The 11,736-nt window shown below is 37.3% G+C and overlaps 3 protein-coding genes across 5 annotated transcripts; 1 reads left to right on the top strand and 2 right to left on the bottom strand.

The window, feature by feature from the left end:
- The first annotated feature begins 15 nt into the window (after positions 1-15).
- Positions 16-3,182, top strand: LOC121741586 (mRNA-decapping enzyme-like protein). Its single transcript, XM_042134424.1, has 8 exons — positions 16-272; positions 380-420; positions 588-637; positions 982-1,126; positions 1,596-1,652; positions 1,726-1,849; positions 2,346-2,813; positions 2,959-3,182. Exons 1-8 carry the CDS (start codon positions 114-116, stop codon positions 3,016-3,018), a joined length of 1,104 nt encoding a protein of 367 aa, XP_041990358.1. The 5' UTR covers positions 16-113; the 3' UTR covers positions 3,019-3,182.
- A 242-nt stretch (positions 3,183-3,424) lies between these two features.
- On the bottom strand, positions 3,425-8,112 carry LOC121741585 (nicalin-1-like). Its single transcript, XM_042134423.1, has 14 exons — positions 7,756-8,112; positions 7,139-7,305; positions 6,739-6,842; positions 6,596-6,662; positions 6,374-6,466; positions 6,135-6,299; positions 5,912-6,052; positions 5,750-5,827; positions 5,213-5,325; positions 5,050-5,110; positions 4,785-4,952; positions 4,417-4,518; positions 3,950-4,039; positions 3,425-3,746 (listed from the first exon to the last, which is right to left on the bottom strand). The coding sequence occupies exons 1-14, from the start codon at positions 8,048-8,050 to the stop codon at positions 3,684-3,686; spliced, it is 1,707 nt and encodes a 568-aa protein (XP_041990357.1). The 5' UTR covers positions 8,051-8,112; the 3' UTR covers positions 3,425-3,683.
- A 376-nt stretch (positions 8,113-8,488) lies between these two features.
- On the bottom strand, positions 8,489-11,620 carry LOC121742570. Of its 3 annotated transcripts, none has more exons than XM_042135747.1 (9): positions 11,425-11,620; positions 11,137-11,321; positions 10,689-10,784; positions 10,489-10,545; positions 10,117-10,197; positions 9,681-9,715; positions 9,436-9,525; positions 9,205-9,361; positions 8,489-9,062 (listed from the first exon to the last, which is right to left on the bottom strand). In XM_042135747.1, exons 1-9 carry the CDS (start codon positions 11,546-11,548, stop codon positions 8,943-8,945), a joined length of 945 nt encoding a protein of 314 aa, XP_041991681.1. In that variant the 5' UTR covers positions 11,549-11,620; the 3' UTR covers positions 8,489-8,942. The 3 variants fall into 3 exon arrangements, with proteins under 3 accessions (XP_041991681.1, XP_041991682.1, XP_041991683.1); XM_042135748.1 differs by having other exon boundaries at positions 11,137-11,318; XM_042135749.1 differs by having other exon boundaries at positions 11,137-11,315.
- Positions 11,621-11,736: the final 116 nt, after the last annotated feature.

The following is an 11,736-nucleotide window of genomic DNA, read 5'->3' as shown; positions in this document are numbered from 1 at the left end:
TAATTCAGAAAATCTATTTTCACAAGAGTAGAATTTAGTTCTGCTGCAAAAAATAATCTAGGGCTCTCTCTCTCTCTACAGACGCAAGGAGGAGTGAGATAGTCCCTGAAACGATGTCGCAGAATGGCAAACTGATGCCCAATCTCGACGAGAAGACCACCAAAGTCCTCAATCTGACGGTGCTGCAGCGGATCGATCCGTTCGTGGAGGAGATTCTCATCACCGCCGCACACGTCACCTTCTACGAATTCAACATCGACACTAGCCAATGGGTACGCTATTTGAATACATTACTCCACCAGCTGTTGAATTTGATGATTCGTTTAGGTTAGGGGTTTCTGTGTTGTTAATTTTGGTGATTGTGGATTTTGGTTGGCAGAGTCGGAAGGATGTGGAGGGTTCGCTTTTTGTCGTGAAGAGGTGAGGCGTTCGTTGTTTCAGTTCCGTTTCCATTTTCTGGTAGATTGAATTGATTTAATAGGGTATTTGAATGAAATTTGTTGTTTTTTTGTGTTGGTTGGGGGATTTTGTGAGTTTGTTGTTTAATTCTGCTTGTTATTTGATGTTTGGGGTTTTTGTTTGTTCAGGAATACCCAGCCTAGGTTCCAGTTCATAGTAATGAACCGTCGAAATACTGGTTAGTCGCTGATTATATCTCATTCTATAATTACTTGGGGTGCAGAGGGGGTTTTTGCTTCTAGTCTTTAAAAAATATCTTTAATCTTGGTTTTAGATCTGTATGCTTAGATATTAGTTTTAAGTTTTTTTGATGTATAACAAATTGAACTACTTTGTGTTTTCAGAGTTAGAGTTCTCATTATCATGCTATACAAGAGTGATTGATAAATATAGTATCTCCATTTATATGATTCAGTGACCTCTCTGATAAATAATCTTGTAATATTATGCAATAGTTTAACTTTTTAAGCTTACCATAGCTATATTTGGATGCTTAAGGCCTGTATTTTCTGTTTCAAGCAGATAATCTGGTGGAGAATCTCTTGGGAGATTTTGAGTATGAAGTCCAGGTTCCATATCTTCTATATCGAAATGCTTCACAAGAAGTAAATGGAATCTGGTTTTACAATGCACGCGAATGTGAAGAGGTTGCAAATCTGTTTAGCAGGTGTGATATCAAATATTTGCTAGTGTTTTTGTTTGCATCTGTTCGTGTGTAACTCCATAGAGTATGGTTAACATGCTAACTTATAAATATTTGTTCTGGTTTTATTATGAGAGGATCTATGTAGCTGTCTTGGGACATTTATCTAACTGTTTTTTAGTTATATGCTTATTATGGATTGTCTTGTAATATTCTCTCATCACTAACTTGGAGTACAGTGCGACTAGTCCACATGCGTGTATTTTCTTAATGGTATTGAAACATTAGCTTATTTCCCCTGTACTTATTTGGTTAGTGTAGTAACTACATGGAAAAAATGAGAAAATATTAGATTAGAGTATTGATTTAGGAGCATGTTGTTGGAAAATGCCATTTCAAAGATTTGTTGGCTCTTTACCGTGAAATGTTTACATTATATCTATTTTCATATCTTTGTGTGCTTTATCATGTTAATGATGCTTCCTTTTTCTAGGATACTTAATGCATATTCGAAGGTGCCTACAAAGTCCAAAGTATCTTCTGTGAAAAGGTAATTCATGTTCATATCTGTTCAATTCTTATTGACCATTGAGCTGCTAACTAAGTCCAAAGTATCTTCTCAGTGAATTTGAAGAACTAGAAGCAGTTCCAACACTGGCAGTAATGGATGGTCCCTTGGAGCCAACATCTTCCATTGCTAATGCAACAGAGGTTTCCGAGGATCCTTCTTTTACAAACTTCTTCAGTGTACGTTTTCTTTATCTTTATAAATTCCTGATGTTTGCTGAGTAAGCATTAGTTTAGACTTAATGAGTACTTAGGGTTGTGTCTTTGACTAAAAGATGTGAGAGAACTAGTTTTAACCATGAAATACTTTATTTCTTTTTGTCTTTCAACATGTAAGCGAGCTAGCAGCATCTTCTAACCATGTAGGTGTAGACAGTGTAGTTGAGAGATAATTTTATTTTAAATTTGAGACATTGTTTTATTTTAAATCTTCAAATTAGTCTCTTTAGAATATTTTCAAGTTTTATGCTTCTTTGGTCAACATAACTCGCCACTCAGATCAAGAATCCCTCTGTGGTGATACAAAATTGAGATTTAATTCTTCATATAATTTAAAGACTAATCTTGTAATTATTTAGTTTCAGTATTAGAGATAATTTACCTAATAGTTATTGAAATGACCCATGTGTTGAAACATATGGGGATAAACTTGACTGAGGACGTTATAAATTTGCAGAACACTATGAACATAGGATCTGCTCCAAATACAGCAATTTCAGGACAGCCTTTCAACCCTTCAGCAACTGTTATTCCTACATCCCATCCACAGAATGTTACTCTGCCCACTTTGGCAACTGCTCAGCCACCATCTAATTTATCTGCTTCTACCCCTATAATGTCTATTCTTGAAAATACGGAACGCACCACATCACAACGCTCAGCTGATCTGGTGAAACCATCAACCTTTTTCGGCCCTCCCCCTTCCTCTTCTGGACTGGTAATACCTCCCGTATCATCATCAGTGCCAACTGCACCTCCATTGAATCCTCAAGGAAATCTACAGAGACCTTATGGTGCGCCATTACTCCAGCCATTTCCACCACCAACACCCCCACAATCACTCACTCCAACTGCTCCTACACCAAATTACGGGCCAGTTATCAGCAGAGAAAAGGTTCGGGATGCACTTCAATTGCTTGTTCAGGTATGCATTACGATTCACAGAATCTCTTTTTACTAGCAAAGTTCTCCATGTGCCTTGTAGATTATATCTGCAACGGTACTATGGTGGAGGGGATTGTTGTCTGTACCCTTCTAACACCCAAATGGTCGGGTATTTGTGCTCGCAGGACAATCAATTCATCGACTTGGTTTACAGAGCGATGCTTAGTTCACACCAACAGTCATGATAAGTCTGCTGCTTGAATTTCCATATCCTGCCTTAATATCAGTAGAAGAAAAGTGTACAAGTCGCTGTTCATTATGTAGTTTTCAACGTACCATAAATGTTCCTATACAATCCTTGCATAGAGCTTGCGTTATTTAATAGTATACTAGTTGATTTTACGCGCTACTTCCTCTATACATCGTCTCGTTTTCACATTTTGATCAATACTTAGTTACCTTTGTTAGCTCCCAAAATCAATTTCAACCATGTTGAGTTAAAAACATTGGTTTTGATAATGAGTGATTGCTCCGTCTCAAACCGTTACATCCCAACTTGAGAATGGCACACTTTCAAAGTCTTAGAACTTGTAGTGATGAAATATTTTGAAAATTAGAGATGTTTGGTGTTAAAAAACCTGAAAAGAAAAATAACATGAAAAATATGTGCTCCATTTGCATCAAAATAGTCTCAAACAAAAATATTGAGCATAAAGTTGTTACATGCGAGCTCCTGGATTTCTGTGTAAACAAAAAATTTCTACCTTAGTAGTCTATCCCCTAAAGAAACGATTGAGGGACGAATTAATGAGGGATGCAAAATATGCTGGATTGCTCAAAGGCGCGAACCGTGGAGTGAGCGCTGCATTAATCAAACTACGAAAGGAACACACTGCTGGGATTAACCAAGTTAAACTGACTTGACTTTGTGGGAGGTGGGGCGACGGAATAGACTGATCAGATCATCAAGACCCTGCGGAAAATATATGAAATCAAATCAAATCGAGAGCCCAAATCTACAACAATCTGACAAGGTAAGCAAACGAAATTAGTTTAACCCAAGATATGGTCATGTTTCTTGTTATCATTAGAGTTATGTCAGATTTGTGCCCTATTTTGTGTCAGATGTCTTCGAATCATAAGATGTTTGGCTGGAGAAAGACGAGGCTGGCTTACCCTTGTAGTTATAACCAAAAAACTGAATAGAGTAATCAGGTAAGACCCGAGAACCAGCAGCAGAAGTAAATCGAATGTCACACTGGCAACCTACAACAAGGAGAGTAATTATGATCTGCAGATTTTCACAGAAAAAGAAAAGAACATCCTATAATGCGGGGACCGGGAATGTTGCCTATAAAGTGAATTAGGATGCTATTTGCACAACTGGTCACGGGACTATAAATGCTATGTCTGGAGGCAGAAGTTCCCGATGAAAGTAAGTACCGTAAAAATGGAACATGGATGGCAACAAATGTTCTTTTGCTCGCAACATTAACCAACATAGGAAGACATGACCTCAAGAGAGAAGAAAAGAACAAGAATCGAGAGAAGAAAGTTTCAGAGTGGCAGTGTGGTTTTTCAATAGTGATGATCAATATGAATTATGAATTAGTGAATGAGATTCCAGACTTTCAGATTGGCACCTGATAGATGTGTAATCTGCCGCTTGTTGAGTCGTAAAAAGTAAACATCCCATCAAGTACTTCATGTTGCACTCTCACGTCAGCAGTGTGATCTTCCAATTCCTATCAGAAATTTTTGAGCAGTTATAAGTGGATGAAATTCAAATTTATGATCAAAGATGCGAGATCATTTTCTGAATCCTATGAGAAAGGACACGATACCAACAAAGTACAAACTACAATTTGGAAGGAACAATGCAACCATGAACTGCTCTTTGAAGTAGAAAAATATACACCACTAGTTCTAATTAGTTGATGAAAATAATTGAAAATACAGATCATGTATGTTTGACAAGGAGTCAATATAATTAGACTAGAGTGATATATACCTTTTTCAGTGCCATGATAAGAGGATCATTCTTGGAAAGAAATGGAGCCACTCGAGGTGTTGTTGACAAATATTGTAACCATGAACGTATGTAAGAAGGATTTACTGATAAACTACTATCATCTGCAAATACATCAATGTTTTTGCCCTCCTGGCCATAAATATGCCTCTGTTAATGAGAAATAAACATTTGTTAGAAAACTGAGAAAATATTACAATCACATCAATAGTTAAATTCAAGCAAAAACTAGCTACAAGGGTCTTACTGCAAGACTTTCAGCAACTAATTTTGCACTTCTGGTTATTGAATCTTCATCAACAGAATTCCTGCAGAGGTGACCAGGGGTGACTATAGAATGATTCATATAAGAAAAAGGAGTTTTAAATTCAAAAGGAAAAATAAGTGATTCTCATTCCTCGAGTAACAACCTGCTATCTGACAGACCTCCAACACTTTCTAGAAAATCAGGTGCAACAGAAAGCTCAGACAGTGTAGCTGCAGTAACTCTCAGCCTCGAAAATTGTTCATGCTCCCATGCAACCTAGAATTATAAACAGCTTGAGCATATAAAACCTCGGAAGTTGAGATGAATAGAGAAACAGATCAGCGAAATAATTCATCTTTTAAAGATAAAGACAAGCCTCTTGTGTCCTACTGCTCACTGAAACATAACAGTCGAACTCATAAAAAAGCACACAATTACTAATGAAGATTGTACACCCACCACACAAAAAATAGAGTATAAAAGGTGCAAGTTAATTGACCAGCCACAAGGCAATATCAGGAATGTTTAATAAGCTGACACAAGAAAAAAACACACTTTAACTTAGAATACTACACACAAATTTTTAGATCATTGTCTTAATAAATAAAAGGCTAGTAAAAAATAACTCACATAGACAAGTCTTACAATATTTTCAGTACGCATATTTAAAATCTTGCAGTTTGGATCTGATGTTACCTACCCGAGGATTAGAAATGTTAATCTTCTTGTGCTTCAGCCCAACTTTAATCCCAAGTTCTTCAGACACACTAGAGAAACCCTGCAACAATGCATTTGTAAATACTGCAGGAAGCACTTGAGCAAAGAACAGCTGTTAATCCCTGTCTTATTCTTAGAGCCATACCTCAAATATTTGTTTAATGTAGGCATTCTCTGGAGGCTTAGACACATGGAGATATAACTCATTGTGGATAGAACCAATGCTATTCAAGCAAATAGAATAATCAATTGTCTCACGCAAGCGTTGATCCAACCCATGGAGCCACTATAACGGTGAGGTAAAATGTCAGAATATTATAACAATGATCCAAGTGTATAAAAAAGGGAATAAGGGGAGAAGTAAGCACCTTATGAGTCCCATTGTAGTTATAAGGCCCTCCAGATGTCAGTGCAAAGAGTAAATTATACCTTCCTCTTGTCTTAGGATTTGAATATAAAATTGAGAACAATCTAGCTATTTCTAGGAGTGCTACAACACCACTTCCATTGCTGTCACTTCCTACGGATAATCCCTGTTAGCATAGAGATGCATAATAAGATACCGAGCTTCCAGCAATAACTAGATTTAAGTAGGAGATAGATTTACCGGTGCGGCCCCAAATGTATCGTATGATGCCACTACAGCTATGGTAGGAAGTTGATTTGAATCTCCATCAGCTCTCAATCCTGGCAGCCAACCCTGAAAACGTAAATATTTGAAAAGCTTACAAATTAGTTGAAGTCACAAGGGTAGCTCAAAGACACATCAAACAAGCCACCAAGTTCATGCCCTAGATACCCCAATATAAAATATTAGGCAAACTAGAACCTGGATATTTGATACAGTTGGAGACACAATTTTCTTAGGTTCAGGTGCAGCAACAACAAGCTTGTATCTGAAACATGTTAATAAAGGAATCAGCTATGATAAGATTATTTGAAAAGGATTCCCCAACAAATATATCAACTAACCCGCCAGTTGTGGCAGTCGCCAGCTGACCAGTAGCATCATTCTTCTTGACATCAGCTAGGACAGCATTGACATGGTCATCCTCAAAACCGAAGTACACAGGATACTGAAAATTGTGATAATATAATCAGGTAACAGATAATTGCTGACAATTAGAAAGTAATTTATCAAATAACAAATCAATTAATCAAATAACAAATAGCTACAAACATGTTAGCAAGAAGCTAAGCGTGTGATAGAAAACCTCCCTGGCCTTTCAGATACAAATTTATTTTGTATGTACAAGCTAAACTTAAACTTCATTTTCTTCCATCGAATGAAGAAGTAGAGAGACAAAAAAACATGAATTTGATCAAATAAATACATGTTACATAAGTACATCAAGTAATCTATTTCACTCACAGGGATGTTTGCATGTATAAGCAACCGTTCCAGATCAAGCAACACTTCCTTGATGCCTACCGCAGGAGCATGACCTGCTTCATCCTTGCCACCTAAGTTCTGTGGATTGAAAACCTGGGGGAGTAGAAGCAATAAACCACCTAATGGCTTCTTCTCCTCAATATATTCTGCAATGATAAGTACAAATAAAGAAATAGGTTACATCAGTATGATTAACGAATCAACTGCAGAAGTAATTGTACATTTTTGGTGAAGATTCTGATAAACACAACCAATACTAAAGCATGTGTGGTTATCCAGTTACAATGTTCTAGAGAAAAGGAGCTAATGCGCCATTTAGGAATTGAGAATTGAAGTAGATTTAGTCAAGTAAGAAACAAAATAGTTAAGTAAAATGAATTCAACTAAACTGCAATTTTATCCTAAACTAACGCCCAGAACTTCCAGATTTTCTGGATTGTTCAAGTATTCAATCAACTTAATCATCCAAAACATACAAGCACATAATTCCACCGAGAACAACAATTCTAAATTCCATAACCTCGAAAATAGAGCATAACTGCTTTGTAATGAATAGAAAAACAAGCAAAAAGCACGAAATGCAGGAAATCAGCGACCTCTGATGAAAGTGAGATTCAAATCGCGGACGGGGAGTATTAGGACGGTGCGCGAGAGATCGGCAGCTGCGCCAGCTGCGGCGGAGGAAGAGAAGAGAGAAGACGCGGCGTGGTGGTTGAGAGCGGCTAGTCTGGATCCAAACGGCACGCCGGCCAGATCGTACTGCACGAGGCGGTAGACGTCTACGACGGCGACGGCGTCACAAAGCTCGGCGCACGCCATGACTATAATCAGCAGCGCAATTGCCGACGAGTACACCGGCTCCACCAACGCCGACGACTGAGATTTCACCATTGGTAGAGGTTTTGGAGCTTTGATCTGAAAGAGAGTGGGAAGTCTCTAGTCTATTTAGTCTATGTGTGTGTGAGAGAGAGATTTTTTACCATTAATATTAGTATTTATTAATATTAAATTATTAATTATGCGAGCTCTAATGATGTTATTATCAGTATTTATTACTCCTCAATCATCAATTTTACTACTGTGGTTGGTTAATAATTAAATTTAGAGTTCCTTTGGTAAGTTCTCTGCCGCTAATGATAATCTGAAAAAAATAAATATCACATATTCTTACTATTAAACAACAAAAGTAAATCTTACTGTATTAATTTTGTAACATTTTGCAATATTGTAAATTAACTTAAATTATGACCATAGTTACTCAAACCCTCCGTATATTGCTTGATAAAGAATCATTTTACCCACTAAATACGCTTCATCGAATGCGATAAGTTCTAGTATAGTAAAAATAGACTTTTCTGTTGGCAAAATTAAGAGAATACAACAAGAGTTAAATGAAACCAATCTAATACGTATAAGCGAATTTATATACATACTACATATATCTACTTCCTACTGCAAGAATCCACACTATGAGAACCAAAACTAGTTTCACAAAGAATTCCGACATCTGACCTCCACAAGTTGGTGAAGTAGTCGAAGACGATGCAACATTCGTTTCATTGTCTGATTCTACTCGTACTCGGGTATAGCTAGATCATCTTGTTTTTCTACGCTAAACTTGACTATTTCCATCGTGTCATTTCTCAAAGTGTAGTTGATCGTTTGAGACGTTATCAGAACACAATAGTAAGGGGGCGGGTGTTATGAAGTTCACAGCTTCCATAGATAAGTCCTTGTGTCTCAGTTATAGTTACTTCACCTGCTCGCATGAGATCCCATGAGTTCAGTCACTTGATCCATCTGCACTGTCGGGAAAGATAAACTGAAGGTCTTCATTGTCTCGATAGACTTGCACCAGTGCAGCAGCCTTATATGCAAACAGCCCGACCATAGCTGGCACGAGCTGTGAGACAACAAGAATAAGTCATCCACAATGAGAAATGCTCGAGAATTCCTTGTATGGGACAGCAGTTAAAGTAGAGGTCACTCAGCTGTGTTTTGCAAATCAAAATTATCGAGTGTCGTGATCCAGTTTTGAGAATTACCTGAAAATCAAAAATGTCGTGGGTGAAATGCTGTGACAGTTCCCACAGGCCGTATATTGCAGCAGGGATAACGAGCCTTGGAGATGAAAGAGCAAGACCAGCACCCTTCAGAGTTTTCTCCAGCGAATCCTGCAGATCCTCGCTTCTTATTCCAATTCTGATATCATGCAATTATTAGTTAGCAGATTGATGGAATGAACATAATTGGTCTCAAGGAGGAAAAAGCTTCACTTTTTGGCCTTCTTTGTTCTGAAAATTTCTGGAACCATTTCTCGTGATATGTTGTCCGCCTGTTTGCATAGTAGTTGAAAATACAAGCAACTGCAGGAGCAAAATTACCATGAAGAACATGTGAGCATCGGTATGAAGAACATGATAGGTACTGTTGAAAAGTCAAATGACAGAGATGGTAAAAGCGCAAGGGTCCAAGAATTGTCAAACTATAATTCGGACGAAGAAATGTTTCCAAGAGTTACCTGAAAAGAACTCCCGTTGCATAGCTCACAGCCGCCTGTGCAACACAGGATGCGGTTAGCATATTTTTAAGGGAATGCTTATTTTGAGCTTGGGACTGATTTTGATACCTAAGCATCAGCTTTTTAGGATCAGAGTAATGGTAAAGTGAGTTTGTTCTGAGATTTTTAAAAAGGACTTCTATCAAAACTAACTCAATGAGAATAACAGAGATAAAAAGAAAAAGGAATAAAGTTGGACTCTGAGGATATTGAATCATAAAACAAACATGGATTCAGATCCACGTCTCAAAATCAACAAAGGCCAAGGTTGCGAAAGATACCCTCAGACAAAATATAGATATGCCATTTACCTCAGAGCATAATAAGCCTTTTTTTTCTTGTTTTCCAAATAACACGTCTTGAGCTTATAGAAACATGTACGTCTTTACTTATTTACCTGGACTGATAAAGTTACGAGACAGTATCCACTACAGGCAGTTCCAATGGCCATAGTCAAAAGAAGCAGCTCCCTCTTCAGCTGCATTCAAAATGGCAAAAGTCCACATATTACCAGAGTGGAGAAATTCTATGATGCGGAAGACTGTTTGAGGTGCGATATACGAGCCTGTATATATCTAGAGACCTATATAAGATTGTCTTGTCACACCACTTAACATTATAGTTGAAATAGGTAATGAAAATGCATCTTAGTTGATCATTTCCCCCACACGATTTACCAAGATTCAGTCAATGTAATACTTAAAGCTATCCTAACAGTTGAGATGAAATGAAACTAGTGGAAGGATAACTAGAGTTTCAGAGTCCATACAGCTTCATATCTGAGGAAATTCAATCTTTTCCTTCTCTCACTCTCGTCTGCTACCTCCTATCATCGATTCACCATCAGCAGAAGCAGTGTAAACAATGTCAGTGAATCATCTTAACAGATAACAAGAACTGCAAATTCTATAATTTTGCTTGTCTCACAAAGAAACCAGACAATAAAATCAATGCAACTTAGTGTACAACCTTCATGGTCATTTTCTTATTCATTGGCGCCGAGTCAGTGTCTCCCATCAGCCATTCACTAGTTTTCTTCAATTTCAGGAACCCACCTTCACTTCCCTGTCCAAAAATCTAAATTGTTGGTAATGCAAATAGAAATTTTCTTTATAGAGCTAGAGGTGTACCAGTATAAGGATTAAGTTTAATTGAACCCTAGTTTATTCAAGAAAACTTGAGGACATCTACAGCTGCTGGTAGACTAATCATCATAAAACCTTCACATAACAAATTGATACACACACACACACATTTATGCTGACAATCTGAAACATACATATACATGTAATGATGTAAGGCATCTACCTAAATTGCATAGAGACAACTGCAGCTATAATGCAAACAACATTAATATGCAGAATGCTTAAAAAAGCAGAAAATTATTGAAAAAAATGAAGAGGCAAAATGTATATACCTCTTCGAAAGCCTGTTGCGCATTGAAGTTCTCATCATCAGAAACCTCCTCAAAATTTCTATAATTTGCATTGGCACCCCTTAGCCAAAGTTCATCGCAAATTCTCGCAATAATATCGCCATCGGATTTCCTCTCTCTGAAGAAAGCTTGCAAGACATCATCTCCAATCAATTCATCCACTTCTACTATCAAAACAATAACAAAAACTATTAGCATTCACGTTTTCAATAGGTTAACAAGAAAATTTTCAATAATATGTAAATAAACCTAAAAATTTGGGGCAATTACCGGGAGTAGTCGAAGATTTGAGGCTGGAGAAGACGGCTGGCATCCTGGAGCAGAATCGACGACGATTAATGCAGTGAATGAGTGGATAATTTGGGGAAAATCCAGTAGCTGAGAGAGAATTCATTGTTTTTTTTCCTTGAATTTTGCAGCCACTGAGATTGAAGGTTGCCGTCAACAGATTACAAGATAGACTGAAGATAAATCTTCTCAAATGGAGAAGAAACCTTTTATTAATGACGGATTTGCCCTTCTAAGTAACGATTTGTTTTATTTTAATAGGAATTCTTTAATTTTGAATTTATTTATAGGAAA

The sequence above is a fragment of the Salvia splendens genome, chromosome 7 (assembly GCF_004379255.2).
Source record: "Salvia splendens isolate huo1 chromosome 7, SspV2, whole genome shotgun sequence".
NCBI lineage: Eukaryota > Viridiplantae > Streptophyta > Magnoliopsida > Lamiales > Lamiaceae > Salvia > Salvia splendens.
Note: the sequence above shows the minus strand (reverse complement) of the source record. Positions and strands in the feature narration are given on the sequence as shown.